The sequence below is a fragment of the Actinia tenebrosa genome, unplaced genomic scaffold, assembly GCF_029948245.1.
Source record: "Actinia tenebrosa isolate PJP-AT-01 unplaced genomic scaffold, QUT_ActTen_1.0 PGA_scaffold6__47_contigs__length_16458017, whole genome shotgun sequence".
Taxonomy (NCBI): Eukaryota; Metazoa; Cnidaria; class Anthozoa; order Actiniaria; family Actiniidae; genus Actinia; species Actinia tenebrosa.
The window spans coordinates 10,597,160-10,615,799 of NW_028292583.1; the positions used below are offsets into that span (position 1 = coordinate 10,597,160).

General features: G+C 38.3%; 2 protein-coding genes and 1 long non-coding RNA gene across 4 annotated transcripts; 1 reads left to right on the plus strand and 2 right to left on the minus strand.

Moving 5' to 3' along the window:
- Window positions 1-2,081: 2,081 nt before the first annotated feature.
- Window positions 2,082-8,166, minus strand: LOC116287358 (uncharacterized). Of its 2 annotated transcripts, none has more exons than XM_089038677.1 (14): window positions 8,049-8,166; window positions 6,551-6,766; window positions 6,295-6,442; window positions 5,824-6,231; window positions 5,493-5,730; window positions 5,281-5,420; window positions 4,834-5,208; window positions 4,531-4,746; window positions 4,210-4,455; window positions 3,973-4,104; window positions 3,560-3,850; window positions 2,933-3,133; window positions 2,613-2,854; window positions 2,082-2,537 (listed from the first exon to the last, which is right to left on the minus strand). In XM_089038677.1, the coding sequence occupies exons 2-13, from the start codon at window positions 6,745-6,747 to the stop codon at window positions 2,618-2,620; spliced, it is 2,829 nt and encodes a 942-aa protein (XP_088894803.1). In that variant the 5' UTR covers window positions 6,748-6,766; window positions 8,049-8,166; the 3' UTR covers window positions 2,082-2,537; window positions 2,613-2,617. The 2 variants fall into 2 exon arrangements, with proteins under 2 accessions (XP_088894803.1, XP_088894804.1); XM_089038678.1 differs by having other exon boundaries at window positions 8,043-8,139.
- On the plus strand, window positions 2,496-11,958 carry LOC148906043 (uncharacterized). Its single transcript, XR_016121500.1, has 4 exons — window positions 2,496-2,562; window positions 7,275-7,329; window positions 11,209-11,523; window positions 11,859-11,958. It is a non-coding gene; the product is annotated as an uncharacterized LOC148906043 (long non-coding RNA).
- LOC116287325 (uncharacterized) lies at window positions 9,179-17,965 on the minus strand. The gene is given in 15 exon segments (XM_031693991.2): window positions 9,179-9,288; window positions 9,559-9,799; window positions 10,555-10,755; window positions 11,198-11,488; window positions 11,885-12,016; window positions 12,599-12,676; window positions 12,679-12,837; window positions 12,908-13,120; window positions 13,201-13,575; window positions 13,693-13,832; window positions 13,927-14,164; window positions 14,272-14,679; window positions 14,842-14,989; window positions 17,261-17,489; window positions 17,840-17,965. Coding segments are annotated over 13 exon segments (2,823 nt in total). The 5' UTR covers window positions 17,464-17,489; window positions 17,840-17,965; the 3' UTR covers window positions 9,179-9,288; window positions 9,559-9,562.
- Window positions 17,966-18,640: the final 675 nt, after the last annotated feature.

Sequence of the window (18,640 nt, forward strand, 5' to 3'; positions counted from 1 at the left end):
GCCACAAGGAATATGGTCGCTGAAAGACACTTAATATTTTTCTTATTTCAAACCTGGCAATACCATTCTTAGATTAAAGTCCGCTTTACAACATTTTCTCAAGCGCTGTAAGAAAATATTTGGTATATAATGTGAAAGCAAAGTTTAAAGCTAAAATGTTATTGAAATCCACGAAGAAAAACTAAATTTTTAAAACGTAAGAAAAAGACGACGTTTCGACACGGCAACGCGTCATTACCAATTCAATTATAGGAAGGCCTGGCAATCGTATTCCGTAGATTCCCGGTTATAGAAGTCCTGGTTTTATATTCATTCGTAAGGGTTTTTTGATGGGCTCATAACCGGGGCATAGAAAAAGAGTTTGGGATGAAGAAGAAACGGCTGTTCCTTTCTCTTATCCGCCCAGTCAATCTCTTATGTTTCATCCTAACGAAATAAACACGGGATTCCAGAGGCGGGCAGCAGGGGGAAAGCTTAATCTGGAAGGATGTGTTAGAAGACAAGAGGGCTTATAAACGGGCGGGCTTAAAATCGGAAGGGGGGGAGGGGGTAGGGGGAATTTGTTAGGATATACAAAACGACGAAACTCTAGTTATAAGGTATTAAAAACCCTGAGAGTGCACAATAAAAAAAATAATACTTAAGCAAATGTCATGGTCTCTTAAACGGGAATCATTTCGCCAAAAGATCCATTATTAGAACTACCATTTCAATAATAAATATTTCGACAGAAAAAAGAAAATAGTCATCGTTAATTGTCTTCATTTATTCCTTTATTCTATCGTAGAGTTTACAAGCCTAATTTTGCTTTAATATATTTCTGTTTACACAATGATAGTTATCGTTAACATATCTTCATTTATTCCTTCAATCTGTCGTAGAGTTTAGAAGCCTAATTTTGCTTTAAAATATTTCTGTTTACACAATGATAGTTATCGTTAACATATCTTCATTTATTCCTTCAATCTGTCGTAGAGTTTAGAAGGCCAATTTTCCTTTAATACATTTCTGTTTACACAATGACAGTTATCGTTAACATATCTTCATTTTTTCCTTTAATCTGTCGTAGAGTTTAGAAGCCCAATTTTGTTTTAATATATTTCTGTTTACACAATGATAGTTATCGTTGACATTTCTTCAATTATTCCTTTGAGTCTGTCTTAGAGTTTACAAGGACTATATTGCAATAATAAATATGTTTTTTGTTACACCATGTTATTGTTAGATAATTTTTCCTTGCATATCTTAGGAGTCCACAACACCATTTGTCTAAAAACAGCATGGTATAGGCCACATTCGATAGCTATCATAAAATTCTGACTTGATTGCAAGTCTTAAGTCGCATGGTACTTCATGTATACTACAAACTTATGAATCATCAAATACATTTATTCGTAGGAATAAAATAATATACCATATACGACGTTCCTACCTTTGGGCAATAATTATTAAAAAAAATTGGTTGAAATGCTAGGGAGTTTTCTGCTCAACAACGTTATAATTGAATCTACAGCCCTATACACCGTTCTCATAATGGCTAACAAGCGCACCAAAACAAGGCCACCCAGTCATCTTGCAAGGCTGCTCATACAAAATAAAGGTGGATAGCGCGAATTCAGTTCAAAACAAAAAGTCAATTTCTATGCTTTTCTTTACTTTCCTTCTATGAACGCATTTCATGTGCTTTTATATCTTCTATTGTAAACTAATGACTGGTTGACCTCGTTTTCGTGCACTTGTCAGCCATTATGAGAACGGTGTATATCTACTGATCATTTTGATTACGGAGAGCCTCGGTATCGAGCTAGAATTTTAATTTTTAATTTTTTCTCGAACGTATTATCTTTCTCAAAAAGGGCTCCATTTTTCTGAGCAAAGGCTTTGATAACAACTTGGGTCTATCTAATTTTCTTTGTCAAGCTCCGTATTATTATTATTATCATCATTATTATTATTTTTTTTTTTTTGCAGTTGACCACAGACTGTGAATAATCAGAATAAGCCGGCCAGGGGGAGATTTATCATTAAACTTGGTACTAATCCTCGCTTACCCAGGAGACAAAGGAAAAAAAACGGACAAGTTCGAAGCCTAATGTTTATTAGTGTTCATGATTTAATGTTTGTGTGGAGGGGGGAGTTGTAGAATTGACGTTTTCCTTCCCGCGATGGCAAACGTGACCACTTTTTCGTCGTTCTTCTGTGTTTCACTTAACCTTTTGCAAACCTTTTCACCAAAGACAAATATTCTTTTATTTATCTACTACTTGGAAACTTTTGCGATTACTTTTTACTATGGATTTTAAAGAGTCAACGACGCTTCACGTTTGCCGTAAACAAGACTCTAAAACTCTTTATTGATTTGGCAAGAAATAATTGCGGGGAGTCAATTTATTCAGTATTATCCATGCATTGCATTCTATAGTTTAACTTAATTGATTATATTATTATTATTTTTCTCCTATATCCATTCTACTTCATTTGGTAAGTGCGTATATGTTTTCTTTCAGTTCTCGGAAGAAGACTCGTTTCACAGACCACTAAAACAAAACGAAAAAATAAATGGTATGTAACAACAAACTGATATCAATGTTAACGATTTTAAGTAAGCCTACCTCTTCTAATCGTTGTTAATGAAGTCAGAGTCAAACCAGATTTTTCTGCCAATCTTAATAGTGGCCCTTTGCTCTTCTGCATCCTCCCCTATGAAGGACACGATGTATGAACTTTCCGTCAAGGGGTCATCAATCTCGCCACCACTGCGCCTTTCTTGGGGGATTCCAACGATCTCGATTTCAATTCCATAACTGAGAAGAATCTTGGAAACACCGTAAGGTATGTCTTCAAGCTCAACCAACTAGTGAAACAAAAAGAAATATCGTTATTCTATTAATTTTTCATTAAATAGCTTGTAAAAGAAGGCGTTAGCACATACTTGCAGGAAGTCTGGCTTCTTAACTGGAATGTGCGAGATGTAGGCCTTCTCTTCATCTCCATACAGAAAGTACGTGCTCTTGTCAGGATACTTGAAAACACTGGCATCAAAGTGATCAAACCTGGACACGTCCACAACCCTGATTTTGGTTCTCATGAAAGGCCTGTTGTCTCCAGTTGGGATACCAGAGTAGCAGTCCACCTGTATCAAAATAAACTACTCATTACGACTGAATGTTTCCAGTCCCCAGAATGGATCGTTAGCAAGCATTCCTAAGAGATTCAAATGGGTAGCGTTGGCGGATCCAGGAATTTTATAAGGGGGGTGACTATAACAAAGACTTTACCATGAATGCAAGGAAAAGGGGGTGGCTTACTAAGGATAATACTGAGAAATATGAGCAAAAGAGGGGTGGCTTTACTACCCCTTTACTACCCCTGGATATGCTCCTGTGGTAGAATTACGATGAAAGCTAATGAGATATATATTTTTGTTAAATACCGCCACCGGTGCAAACGAAGAATACGACCAGACTATCGAATGATCAACTATCAATGATATAGCTGTTAGCTGTGCAGTAACCACAGTTATAAAGGTTTCAGATCCTTCTAGGGACCCACTACAAACCTCAACTTCAGGTTCCCGTCTTCCCTCTTCTCCCTCTTCAAAGTCATACAACAACAGATCATGAAGGCATTTTTGCTCCACACTTCGTAACACCAGAGGTTCTGTTCCCCTTCTTGCGGCTCCCTGGATTGCTGGCTCTCCATCAGCGGGATTGATGAACTGAACTTTTGCAAGAGCGTGGTACTGGTGTGAGACGTTGGGGAACTTTCCAGCATAGTACACAATCATGTTGTTCTTCCCATCGATGTGACCAGTGGTTACGAGGTCATGATGGACATTAGGATCTGTCACCTGGAAAAAAAAGCAGCAAAAAACACCACCTTTAAAAGTGTGAAGAGAATTTGAAGAGCGTTTGAGAAGATGATAATGAACTTTTCGTTATTTAATAATTTCTCTTATTTTAAAAAACCCACCGTCCCAATGGAACAGAGAATGGTGTTCCTCATAATTGATGTCAATTCTTCCAGGAATTCCATGCTCGTAGCCCAAGGATCCATGCAGGTGGTGATGATGTACTTGACACCGGTAGTGTCGTATGGATCAACCTGTTGTTATTGTCATCGAAAAGTTAAGAAAAAATGGATATAAACTAATGATTCAAATGTGTGAGATCATTTATTGAAGAAATCATTTTCTAATGGATGGCATACCCCTAGTCGTTTTTTGAGTTCCTTCAGTGCAACGCTGTGCGGATGATGTGCATAAGTCGATGCAGTCACAATCATTGGAAACCTGAAAGAAGCGATCCTGTCATCCGACATGCAAAGATCTTTAAATACGGCCTGGACGATGTCATTGACTTTGTTCACATCAGTGTTGCCCTTAACATTCAAGGTGAAGCAAGGAACATTTGTATCTGGACCAACTTCACGAAGATATTCCATCACTTCATCATTCTGTATTAATGAAAAGAACCCTTGAGATGCAAACTCTACTAACGTTTTGTCAACTTTATTTGTTTCGAATTATACCTCAACCAATTCTTCGTTTGTTTTTCCAATAATGTGCCTTTTGATGAATTTGATGTGTTCTTCACGGGTACGGCCAGGGGGTAGAGGTTTGGTGGGTACAATGAAGAATGGGTCGTCCCAATTTGCAAGAGTGGTCCAGTAGCAATAAAGCAGCTTAGCAGTAAAAGTGCATTCACCAAGGATTCTTCCATAGCCATTCTTATGCAGACCTACCACCTGCAGAATATACAACATTTATTCGTTAAGAAAGTTTAGCCAATGAACGGGGGAAATCGAAAGCTTCCGATCAAGTAGACAAATTACCCTGTGTGCCATGACAACTCCGGCAGCAGCTGCTCCGGGTTTGGATCCTTCAATACCAACATCTCCAAGATTCAGTGATCCATGGTAATAGGTAACCTGGTTAGTGATTCCCAAGAAATTGTTGATCCTTCTATCACGATAACAGGTAGCACCACCAGGGTAGGGACAGAAACCACTTTTGTGTGGATCAATGGTGATGGTATCAACGTTTGGGATCGCTGATAGTTGGGCTACAGTGTAGGAATTGAGGTTTAGCTCGGGTACAAACCAAGAGGAGTCCTCACTCGTTTGAACCAATGGAGTTGGTGGAGTACGTAACATGGTACAGAAGTATCCTCCCCATGCTCCATCAGCATGAATCATGAAGTCCAACCCCTATAACGAAAAGATGAAAGGCAAATTACAATCGTCACACTGGATAAGCAGGCAATTAAACGGACAACTCACTCTTGTTCTCATTTCTTCCCGGATCTCAAGAATGTCTACGAGGGGGTCTACAGCACTCTCTTCAGTGGTACCCATCACTGCTACCACGCTGACGACAGGGATTTGATTGGCCAGCTTGTCTTCCAGGATATCTCGCAAACCTGGACCAGAGATAGATATCATGAGATGTTTCTCACTATCAAACATTGATAACTGATTTTGAAAATGCTCACCCTTAACGTCCATTCTAGCATTCTCATCGACAGGGACTGTAATCAGATTTGCTTTGCCTATACCAGTTATCGTGGCTCCTTTAAACAACGAAATGTGGGCCGTGGTAGGTGCAAGGGAACAGGGGTTTGTTTTAAGGTTGTGACGCTCCAAGAAAACCTGGGTGCCAATAGACTCGTAAGCATAATTGGACAATATGCCTGACAAGTCTGATTCACTGATGGCACACCTTGTGGCTACCTAAAATATAAAGATAGGAACAACAAATTTAAGATTTATTGCATAGTATGCCTTAGATAATGATAGGTATTTTACTTGTCACTAAGAGCTAACCCTTTCTGGTAGTTCGATGATCTCATCTGTTTTCAGATTCAGAAGTTCCCAGCTCGTTGCATCCACAATCTTCACGTCTTGTTTCTTTGATGGTAGATAAACAGTAAGTTCCCTTGCGTTGGCAAGAGCATCTTCTTTCAAGATTGCTTCTTGAAGACCTAAAGCATAGTACTTGACGTTGCGAGCAGCCCACATAGACTCGATGTTCGCTAAAGTACCTCCAGTGACAAGATGACCCATGGCCTTGTCCGGATCGAAGCCTACCATCTTGCAGAGATCCAAGCCCACTTCTACTTCATATGGAGTAGTCACAGTGGAGGCTTCAGCAGCACAGTTGTTTGCATTAAACAGCAAGGCAGTGATGTAACCGAGGTTGGAAGGCATGACGGTGTCCCATGTCACATGACCCTGGGGAAGGTTAAGGTTAATACTTGAAAATCATTTCATTTGACTAAAATGTACATCGCATACCTTGTAACGAGAACTAAAGAAAGGCACAGCTTTAATGAGCTGTTTCTGCATATTCTGAAGCTCGTCGTCAGTTTTCTTCATAACTTCTTGGAACGAAGCTGATTGGCGCATTTCGTCTGTGACGTAGGGTGGGTCAAATGGAAAATAACTACAGAGGAGAAAATACAGACGCAAAATGAAAATTCATTTATCGAAAAGAAACAATTGATTATAATCACCACGGTTAGCGTTTAAAGAATGTTATTTCATAAAATACCTATCTCTGAACTTGATATGGGTTTCTATTGCTCTGTTGACGAAGCCTTTAAATTCCTCTGCGTTGTCAGCCTTTGGTCCCAAGAACCACGCTCCGGTTTTTGCCCATGGTTTGCTTGTATCTTCAGCGCGGTCGAAGTTTGGCCTGCTGTGCTGGTACATGCGTATCTTTCCTTTACCGCTGCCTTGGCGATGCATTTTCGACGATTCAATTCAACTAACAGAAATAAAAGTGGCGTTTTATAGTTTTTCATAGCATCAAACTTACCATGCAATAAGGAGCTGGGAGCACAATATTTTCCAATTAATTGTAGGAATTGATCAAGGAGGTTGCCAGAAAGCTAAGGAGAAATTCCCTCTATTCCTTTATTTCTTATCCCTTTTTGTCAATAATTATAATTTGTTATAGCGTTGTTGAGTGATCAACAGGCTGGCCTTTCCACCAAACTTTTCGAATACTTTAAACGATAACCTTCAGATAACACTTATTGGTTAAAGCATTTTAACATTTGTAAAAATGTGAATAAATCGTTCCCCCCTATATATATGCATAAATTTGCCTCAACATTGAGTCAAAATTAGAACTTGTCCTTTTGATGTCTGAGTTATACTCTTAGAATATGAATAAGTTACACAGAATTTTTTCTATGAAAAAAATATAAATTTTCTTAAAATTCGAAAATGTCTAAAAATGACGGAATCTTAATCGTTTTACTTTTTCATAGGCTGGCTAAGGAATGGGAACAAACGTGTTTAAAGTGGGGTTATCATCGAGAAAAGGTACGTATCGAATTCTATTATTCTATTCCTTTTGTTAATTATATTGGTAATACGACTGTGTCTGCCCTGGATTCCAAAGGTTAGGCCCCGTCCACACGTATCCGTTTGCGTTTGAAAACGAAAATCTTCTATTCCATTCCGCAAGACCAATCCACGAAGAAAGAATTCCGTTTTCAAAAATATCCGAATAGGTGTGGACGGGACCTCATTCTCCCCCTATCATTCGCTGTTTTGAAGTTGAGCACCTCAATTTACCCAGTGATCTAAACTAAACTAAACTAATCTGTGGACTGAGAATCTATAGAGGTCAGGTTAAATTATGTATAGAATTCAAAACGATAGAGAAAAAAAAGTAAAAAGTACCAACTGATTATTCACTAAATTTCGCCACCAAATCAGTAGAAAACAAAGAAAATTCAACATTGAACGAAGAGCATGACTCTTTTTGAGTTCGTGTTTGTGCTGCTTTCGAGTGAAAATAGAATTGGACAGCCCTGAACTACTCTCTAAGATAGGCTAAGAAACAGGAATTTTTTCCCGCAACATTCCTGTTGCATTTTCCATGAGATCCAGGCTTGTACATGAAACTATATATTCTCTATTTGAGTTCGGAGTAAAATAATGCAGCACGCAGAAAAAGGCCATGTACTAACAGAGAAAACTGAATAATTGATTATTCCTAAAGAAATTTCCCCCAAGATTTTCAGCCTTACCGGTACCTTGAAAAACAGAAGAGCACAGTGAAGAGCACAGTGATCACCTTTGTAGTGCGGTAAAAGGAAAATTGGATCAAGGAGTTCCTATATACCTTTCCCGAATTCGTTTGAGCGACCACGAATCAATAAATAGCTTCGAGTCGAGGTTCAACTTGATGTGTTCATACATTTACTGTATTTTATCAACTCCAACCTCGACTTGAAACCATTGTTTTGTGATCACTCCAGGGAGTTCGGGCAAGGCCTATTATACCATTAAACGCTCGTCAACATGCAGTACGTTGCGCAAAAAGCAATACGTTACCCAAGTAACAAAACATTTAAGACACAATACCGATGGATCGTTCTTATGGAATAATGATAATAGTAATAATGGAAAGTTCTTATATGGCGCATTATACTTGCGTCTCAATGCGCTCCACAATCTTTGATTTTCAGTGGAGGACTTTACGGGCTGCAACACAGCTTACAATCATGGGAAGTGATCAGATCAGATCAGATCTCATCTTAAAAGTCAAATTTAATAACGCAAAAAATTGTTTTTATAAATACCGAGTTATCTTCCAAAGATGATTTATGCTCAACCGTTTTTGATCTTCGACGGGGGTTCTATATGCCTATTCATAAAAAATAATAATTACATAGAAAAGGGACAAAATATCTAATACATAAAGAAACAGTAGTATAAGAAAAGTTGATTACTAAAGACAATGAGAACAACGTTCAGAATCTAGTATAAATTGTTGAAAGGCAAAAAATTAGATTTCATTTTCAGCTTTAGATTAATCTTTTGAACCGTACAACAGAAAGAAATTTTCCTGCAGATACATTAAAACAAGATATATTAAGTCCGCCTGCAGGGATCTCTTGCTGGGAGTTATCTAAAAAAGCTAATTGATACTTTTCTGAAACATTCGGTAACTATAAAGCTAGACCAAGATGGTAAAAAATTACATCTTCTTAAAAGAGGTTTTAGGGTTTATTGGTCAGAAAATTCTCTTTATTTCAGTTTTGCTATTTCACCTAAAGCATTGAATCAGCTGAAGGAGTATTGCGTTGTTACTGAGCCAACAATTCCCGCTAGCGAACATATACATATCACGATTATTGAAGTAAATTCAAAGTAAAACACTTTTTTTTCCACATATTTCTTTATTTTCACATTTCCATTTAATGATGCTAGATCAGTCGTGTTTGCCATGCAATTCATGCTAAACTTCGCCTTCAAACCATTTTCCTGCACCTGTAAACAGGAATAAAAAGATTGGTTAAGAATAGTCGATGACCAAATACCACTTATAACTATAATAATTTCACTTTGGTCAGTACCGGTGATATTATTGTTATTCACTACTTTCTCTGTCATCCTTTTGAAAACAACCATGAGATGATCATAATCGCTCCGCAATAGTTAAAATGAATAATATTTGGGCGTTTATTAAATTTTTTATGAGTGTTTTTTTCTTTCAGTGTTTTGAATATGCTAGCGCATAAAACGAATACTGATACGTACTCATCTATTCATCATTGATGATCTCGCCATCAAACCATATCTTATGTCCAATCTTGATGTTTGAGCTCTGTTCCTGACCGCCTTCTCCGGTGAAGGTTACCACGTAATTAGCGTCACTAAGCGGGTCTCCAATATCTCGTCCTTGTTTTATTGGTTTTCCATCGAAAGGGAGCTCGATCTCGATGCCATGGTTGAGAAGATGCTTGGAAACATTCTCAGAAACAGACTCTAATTCAACCAACTGAAATATGAAGAGCAATCGTCATCAGAAACTCATCATCATTTATTAGCAACGCTGCCATAATGTATTATCATCCATCATTATCGTTAGGTATTAACATCATTTCATATCATCATCATGTGTGATCATCATGTATCTTCATCCTCGTACGCTTATATTGCTATTACCTTCATATATCACGATCATCATATATCATGATCATCATATATCCTCATTATCATCATCATATATCCTCGCCATCGTCATGTAACACCATCATCATCATGTATCATCATCATGTATCATCATCATCGTCATGAATCATCATCATCATCATGCATCATCATGCATCATCATCATGCATCATCATCATGTATCATCACATAACATTATCATATAACACCATCATCATGTATCATCATCATGTATCATCATCATCATCATCATGTATCATCACCATGTATCATCATCACCATGTATCATCATCATGTATCATCATCATGTATCACCATCGTGCATCATCATCATCATGTACCATCATCATATATCATCATGTATCTTCATGTATCATCATCATGTATCATCATGTATCATCATCATGTATCATCATCATGTATCATCATCATGTATCATTATCATGTATCATCATGTATCCTCATCATGTATCATCATCATGTATCATCATGTAGTTCGTCATCATGCATCACCACCATCGTTCATTGTTTCTTAAAATCTAAAAAGTGGTCACATTAGGCGACCATATGATTATCACACACCTGCAGGAAGTCAGGGTCTTTAGTAGGAATATGCGAGATGTAGGCCTTCTGTTCGTCACCATACAAGAAGTACCTATTATTTTCAGGATACTTGCGGACATTTAGGTCAAAGTGTTCAAATCTGGCCACATCCACAACCCTTATTTTGGTTTTCATAAATGGCCTGTCGCTCGCCTTAGGTAAACCCGAGTAGCACTCCACCTACAAATAAAAAAAGTTTTCATGTGTAGCTACACTAGCGTAGCGAAAGGGGGCACTGGGGGCACATGCATCCCCCTCCCCCCAAAAGTTTGCTTTTGGCACCAATACTTAAACAATTCATGCGGGATTCCTGTGGACTTGGCGGGAAAATGATACATTTTCCCCCCTCTATAATCGAGACCTCGCTAAGCCCCTGTGTAGCTAGGTTACTAAAAGTAAAAATTTCACAGTTCCCTGAGCCATCTTGAAAGGTAGCCGTGCCTTTGCATTGAAGCGAGACGAACGGTGAGCTTTCAATGATAGATACCTTTAACACCTTGGACAATTATTCACATGTCTATCAATGCAAGCTCACCGTTCGTCACGCTTACAAAGGCACGGCTACCTTTCAAGATGGCGCAGGGAACTATGAAGAGGACTATTAGCTTTAACACCAACAAACCTCGATCTCAGGTTCCCGTCTGCCCTCTTCTCCTTCGTCAAAGTCATACAACAACAGATCGTGAAGTCTTTCTAGCTCCACACTTCGTAACACCAGAGGTTCTGTTCCCCTTCTTGCGGCTCCCTGGATTGCTGGCTCTCCATCAGCGGGATTGATGAACTGAACTTTTGCAAGAGCGTGGTACTGGTGTGAGACGTTGGGGAACTTTCCAGCATAGTACACAATCATGTTGTTCCTCCCATCGATGTGACCAGTGGTTACGAGGTCATGATGGACATTAGGATCTGTCACCTGAAGAAACCAAGAACAACAGCATTGGAATATTGGTGTGTTTTACATAGTAGCATTTAATTAATTAAGGGATACAATACAACGCACGACCGCATGTCTCTGTACTGTGATATAAACACGCTGGGAGCTGTAGAGCACGAGAGAAAAAATCTTGAAAAACACGAAGCGTAGCTACTACAAATCACAGTACAGAGACATAATCAGCCTGGTTTTTTTTTGCTTTTATATGATATTGTTGGACAACCTTACGCGAGCCTGTCTCTGTCCTCTGATATAAACAAGGAAGTTAGCTTATCAGCGCGCGCGTTATTTTTCAAATATTTTATAATAATCAAAATAACCAAATGTGGAAATCTGATTTCGTCCAAAGAAAAAGTGTTGAACAACAAAACGTACCGTCCCAATGGAACAGAGAATAGTGTTCCTCATGATGGATGCCAGGTCGTCCAAGAACTCGATGGAAGTGGCCCAAGGATCCATGCAGGTTGTAATGATGTACTTAACTCCTGTTGTGTCATAAGGATCGACCTGTATATATGGACAGAGCCGGGGAAAGAGGAAGGTGAGTGATATATGAAATATACCAGGCAAAGAGTTCGTCGATCAAGTAAGTAAAGGTTATCTGCAAGTCCACAATGAGAATGAAAAGCCATCAATCTACCTTCCGCTTATGACCGGATGATATGCGAGTTGAGTTTGTTTGATGTGTTGTTCTCTCCTATGCTATGAGGGTTTTCTCCGGGTTCTCCGGTTTCCTCCCTCCGTAAAAATCAACATAGAATGTAGTTGTAGTGTGTGAAAGGAACATCACGGAAGATACAAGTTATGTATATACTTCCATACAAATTATTAGAAAACGTTATCTGTAAGTCCACAACGAAAAGCGCTCGCGTACGTTGCGGCGGATACTTCCATACGAGAGGTAAATCGTTATCCGCAAGTCAACAGTGAGAAAATAATAAGCGTTCATTGCATGTATGTCTCGGCGGATACATCCACGAAAGAAGCAACATTGGACAACGCTTTTGTGTAGTTATTTTGCTAGAATTTTGCCGATGAAATCAAAGACAAAACTCACTGAAGATAAAACTTTTGGAAAACAAAACTTACACCCAGTCGTTTCTTGAGCTCCTTCAATGCAGTACTGTGAGGATGATGGCCATAGGTGGACGCTGTCACCAGCATCGGAAAGCACTAACCCTGTCATCTGACATGCAAAGATCTTTGAACACGGCCTGGACGACATCGTTGAGTTTATTCACATCAGTGTTGCCCTTGATATTCAAGGTGAAACAAGGAACCATTGTATCTGGACCAACTTCACGAAGATACTCCATCACTTTATCATTCTGTATGGAACACGAATCTAGTTTTGAAAGTTGAATAACATAAAGTATACATTACTCAAATCAAGCATACCTCTGCCAATTCCTCATTCGTTTTTCCAATAATGTGTTTTTTGATGAATTTTATGTGTTCTTCACGGGTACGGCTAGGGGGCAGAGGTTTGGTGGGAACGACAAAGAAAGGGTCGTCCTCGGCGAGAGCGGTCCAGTAGCAATAGAGTAGCTTAGACGTGAACATGCATTCACCAAGAATCCTTCCATAGCCATTCTTATGCAGACCAATCACCTATTCAGTCGAAAGTAAAGAAACAAAATCGCTATCTAATAGATTTTTAAATGGTCAAGGCAGTGTGTTAAAATAATTACCCTGTGTGCCATAACAACCCCAGCAGCAGCTGCTCCAGGTTTAGATCCTTCAATACCAACATCTCCAAGATTCAGTGATCCATGGTAATAGGTAACCTGGTTAGTGATGCTCGAGAAGCCATTCATTCGCCTGTCACGATAACAGGTAGCACCACCAGGGTAGGGACAGAAACCACTTTTGTGTGGATCAATGGTGATGGTATCGACGTTTTGGATCGCTGACAGTTGAGCGTGAGTATGATAATTGAGAGTGAGCTCAGGCACAAACCATGACGAATTTTCACTTGTTTGGGCCAATGGAGTTGGTGGAGTTCGTAACATGGTACAGAAGTATCCTCCTCATGCTCCATCTGCATGAATCATGAAGTCCAACCCCTAAGAAAAAGATAATGATGGCAGACTTCAGTGACCACAAATTTGACAATACGAACCGTGTGGATCGAATGACATGAAAATCTGAAGACGTTATCAAGATTAAAAATACTGACTCACCCGTGCCCTCATTTCTTCGCGGACCTCAAGAATGTCTACGAGTGGGTCTACAGCACTCTCTTCAGTGGTACCCATCACTGCTACTACGCTGACGACAGGGATTTGATTGGCCAGCTTGTCTTCCAAGATGTCTCGCAAACCTGCATTTATACAAACAGCAAATGAGTTTAAAAACGTTGGAATATCTTCATTGATTATCATCCAATATACCAGTTAGTCACGTGAAAGACCTACCCTTGACGTCCATTCTAGCATTCTCATCGACGGGGACCATCACTAGATTCCCTTTGCCTACTCCAAGCATGGTTGCTCCTTTAAATATAGAGACATGGGCCGTGGTAGGTGCAAGAGAGCAGGGGTTGTTTTTAAGATTGTGACGTTGACAGAAGACTTGGGTACCAATAGACTCGTACGCATATTTGGACATTATGCCCAGCAAGTCTGATTCACTGATGGCACACATGGCACTGACCTGTATTTAGAAAGATAATTTTGGCTTATTCTTATTCTCACTAATTATTGTGTTGGTTGCTTTGGATGTCTTTGCTTTGTCTCCAAACAGCGTTGTTTTTACTTTACCTTCTCAGGCAATGCCACAATCGTATCTGCTTTCAGATTCAGAAGTTCCCAGCTCGTTGCATCCACAATCTTCACGTCTTGTTTCTTAGATGGTAGATTAACCGTGAGTTCCCTTGCCTTTTGAAGAACGTCTTCGTTTTTGATAGCATCTTGTAGACCCAAGGGGTAATACTTAATGTTGCGAGCAGCCCACATAGACTCGATGTTAGCTACGGTACCTCCAGTGACAAGATGACCCATGGCCTTGTCGGGATCGAAGCCTACCATCTTGCAAAGATCCAAGCCCACTTCTACTTCATACTTGGTAGTCACGGTGGAGGCTTCAGCAGCGCAGTTGTTTTGGTTAAACATCAAGGCAGTGATGTAACCAAGATTTGCAGGCATGACGGTATCCCATGTCACGTGACCCTAATGTAACAAAACGTGTAAAAATAGGTAAAATATTTTAGAATGACATCATGCACGAAATCGTCGCCACTGATCAAAGTCAAGGGCCACTGGGATATCAGTATAATTATTTAAATTATAACTGTCATGTGCTACCCGCATGAAATAAAGTTCTTTCAATACCTTGTAACGAGAACTAAAGAAAGGTACAGCTTTAACGAGCTGTTTCTGCATATCCTGAAGCTCGTCATCAATTTTCTTCATAGCTTCTTGGAATGATTCTGATTGGCGCATTTCATCTGTGACGTAGGGTGGGTCACAGGGAAAATAGCTGAAGGGAAAATCGACATGTGATTTGAGTTCGTACGTGACAAATATTCGTATCAGTGAGCGTTTGTGAATGAGTTGGACATCCTTTCATAAACCTTTTTTTTTTTCTCCTGAGAAACAGGACCTTCCGACTTCAAATTTCTTAATTTTCTTTTTTTAAATTGTCCTGCCTTTTTTGTATATTTATGTGGTTTTTGAGAATACACCCATTCAACTTGGGCGCACAACAAGATCTTTATGTTTGAATCACGTCTATACTAATGTATCTTCTCAGCACAGCTAAAGAAAGGAACTATGCTAAAGAGTACGACTTGTGCACGCCTTGCGAAGAAGACATTTCATGAAACCCTCTTTTAGGAAAAAAAATAGCTCAATAGGGCTTTTATTCCCTTTACAAAAGTATTTAATCAGTTGCCAAATTTGTTTCGGCTAATGATTCAGTGGTGGCACATGAGCATCCGTTCATTCAACATTACTAGGGGAAGGGGGATAGAGAAGAAAAGCTTCTTTCTATTGGAATTGGGCTTCTTGGTTGATCAGGTATCATGGTATTTTTAATTCGCCAATTGTAGAATTAATTATAGAATTATGAGGCTATATATATATATATATATATATATATATATATATATATATATATATATGTATTTTTATTTTTATACTTCTAAGCTTAAGATTTTTTTAGTATTTAGATATCTTATTATTGATTTATCTTTATTGTTTATATATTTTAATTTTGAGAACCCTTCTGTAAACTAATGATTGTGATGTTGGTGCTCTCAAAAGAGATAATTTTTTATTATTGATTTATTATTATTGATTTATTATTATTATTATAGAAAAAAAACTTGAAATCTTCAGAATGCTTTAGATAAAAATACAGAATGGAAACAAGAAAAAGTTTTTCGAGTGGAAATATTAGAGGATGGGATTACAAAAATAGAGAGTTTTAGATTGACTTTTTTTTCTCCCCGCAAACGGCAAACGTGACCACGTTTTCATAGTTTTTGTGTATTTTACTTTACCTTTTACAAACCTTCTCACCAAGCACAAATACTCTTTTGTTTTTTTTCTACTACATGGACTTTTTTGCGATTCTTTTTCAGTAATTTAAAAGAATTTTTTACTGGTCAACTGACGTTTCACGTTTGCCGTGAACGTAAATCTAAAACTCTCTAATGGCTATGTTTAATCGCGAGGGGCCGGATCAGGAGGGGCGTTCAAAAACTTCATATCTATTTCACGAATCTTTCTGCCTAATTGTCATGGTAAGGTTAGGTATTTTATTTGTTACTGACCCCGAAACAATAATAGGGCTTACACACACTTATCCTGTCAAAGGATATTTTGTTCTCTTTTATTGGTTTTGATGAAAGGATTCGTTACTGCATAAAATATTCACAAAAGGGTGGTGAATAAAAGCTGTAAAAAAGAAAGAAACGAAACAAACAGCCCAAACCAAGCAATCGGCAACTTAAGGTGGCTGGACCCCCTCATGCTTGACCGCTACCTTCCACTTTTGGAACGCTGGTGCATAAACGTGTTTTATCCGATTGCAAATCTTTTTTGCACATAAGTCACATAAAGATTGAATTAATGTTTGATGTATTTTTTAGTGAGATCGGACGTCATAACACGTGATTATGATGAAATATTTGTTTTCGTTCAGAAAATAATTTTAGCCTTGCAGAGCGTTCAACACTAAAATGCTTCGTACCACATAATTATATACTAGATGCCTCCATTTGTAGGGATTTTTGAAAAAATCTATCAAGCTAATTATGAGATATTTGAGATTATTTAAATATAGTGCATAATCTACTTCAAAACTAAACAATGGATTTCATACCGCCGAAATTAATATTTCAGAGCTATATATTCACAAAAGTCATTGCTCATTTAGTTTTACTCTGTATCTAGTTTAAAAAGGAACATTTTGAAGGTAATCGACTTATGCGATTTTGTGTAAACGTATAGTGCAGAAGACGGGTTAAACATTTGATGCACACTTTTCATCGCAGTTTTCTAGTCAATCTTACTAGATCTTCCATTATTCTAAAATTCGCTGATCATTTCTCTCAAAACTACGTCAGGATACAAATTAGAAGCGTGAGGGGGTCCAGCCACCTTAAGTCCTGATGGTTAGGACCGTTGTACCATTTGTTTAATACAACACAGACTTGTTGTACTTCTGAATGTCAGTAAACGTTTTGTTTTTGTTTGTTTTTTTATTTTTATAAACTACCTAGGAGATATCTTACGCAACACTTACCTTTGCCTGTACTGAATATGGCTATCAATTGCTTTATTCACGAATTCCTTAAATGCACCCGCGTTGTCAGCCTTTGGTCCCAAGAACCACGCTCCGGTTTTCGCCCATGGTTTACTCTTGTCGTCCACATTGTCAAAATTTGGCCTTCTTTGCTGATACATGGGAGCCTTTCCTTTGCCCGCACCAGTTTTGCAACCATACATTCTTGAAATTCCACGTCTCCTTTGTCCTATGGCGAGAAAATTATATTTAAAAAAAAAGTAATTTAAATTTATCGATCAAATTTTGCGTGCATTTCAAGATTGTTATGTTGAATAAGTAAGCATGACTACACGCAATTTGCTTGGAAAGCAAAACTGTGCAAAAAAAAAATTCGGTTTGACTGCATTCGAACTCTCTCAGTGGGCCTTTGTGCTTAAGGCAAAGATTATTAGAAAACGGAGAAAGAGATCAAACTTGCCTTTGTGTGTGGGTGTGTTTTTAAGAGTCGAGCGCGTTAACCACTGCGCAACCCGTTCTTCCCATACTAAAACTATAACGTAGGGAATGAATGGTCAAGTTAGTTCTTATACTGCTTACCTTGCTTAACTTAAAAGTATTTCTGTTCCAAGTCAGCTACATGAAATGTATTGAACACAGCTACATCTGTCTGCAATTATATGAAGAAATGTCCCCTCCCCTCCCAAAAAAAAAGATTCTGATTGGCTGGAACTGGTATAAACCTGTCATGTGGATTGATTGAGCAATAAGCATGAAATAGCTTTTCGAGTAAGCCACACATCAATTACTTAAATTTTCTGTTGTCTCATTTCAATTGTTGGACGAATAATGAGGTAACTACTGCCTTGTAAAATGCCAATCAGAGATCAAAATGCCGTGATGAACTGTGGCCATCAAGACCACAACCCTTGGGACTCTTTATTATTGAGTTCAAAAATTGTGTTATGAGACTTTTTGGAACTTAGTAATAGAGTCCGACCCAAAGGTCATGGTCTTGGTTGCTACATGGAGCTCAGATTTTCTTTGTTTTGAGGTGGGGCAGAACAATTTAAAAGTTGTATGCCTCTTAAAGATGAAATATCTCTACTCTCAGACACATTGCACATCCAACATTATACTTGCTGTCGTAAAAAAACGAAATGCATGTCAAAATCACCTCTTTAAAACTTGAATTGTATACATATTTTGTTACATAAGGTTGCCATGGGATAGAAATATTTTTCAAAACCTGTTCTTTGAATAATGAATAACTTTGCACGTAAGACATTGATGACTGAGCAAAACATTCTCGTTACAATAATGTACGTATAGTTGTTTAAAAAACAAGAATTTATTAAAAATACCTGGCCATAATTTTTGCCTATTTAATATTTTATTGCA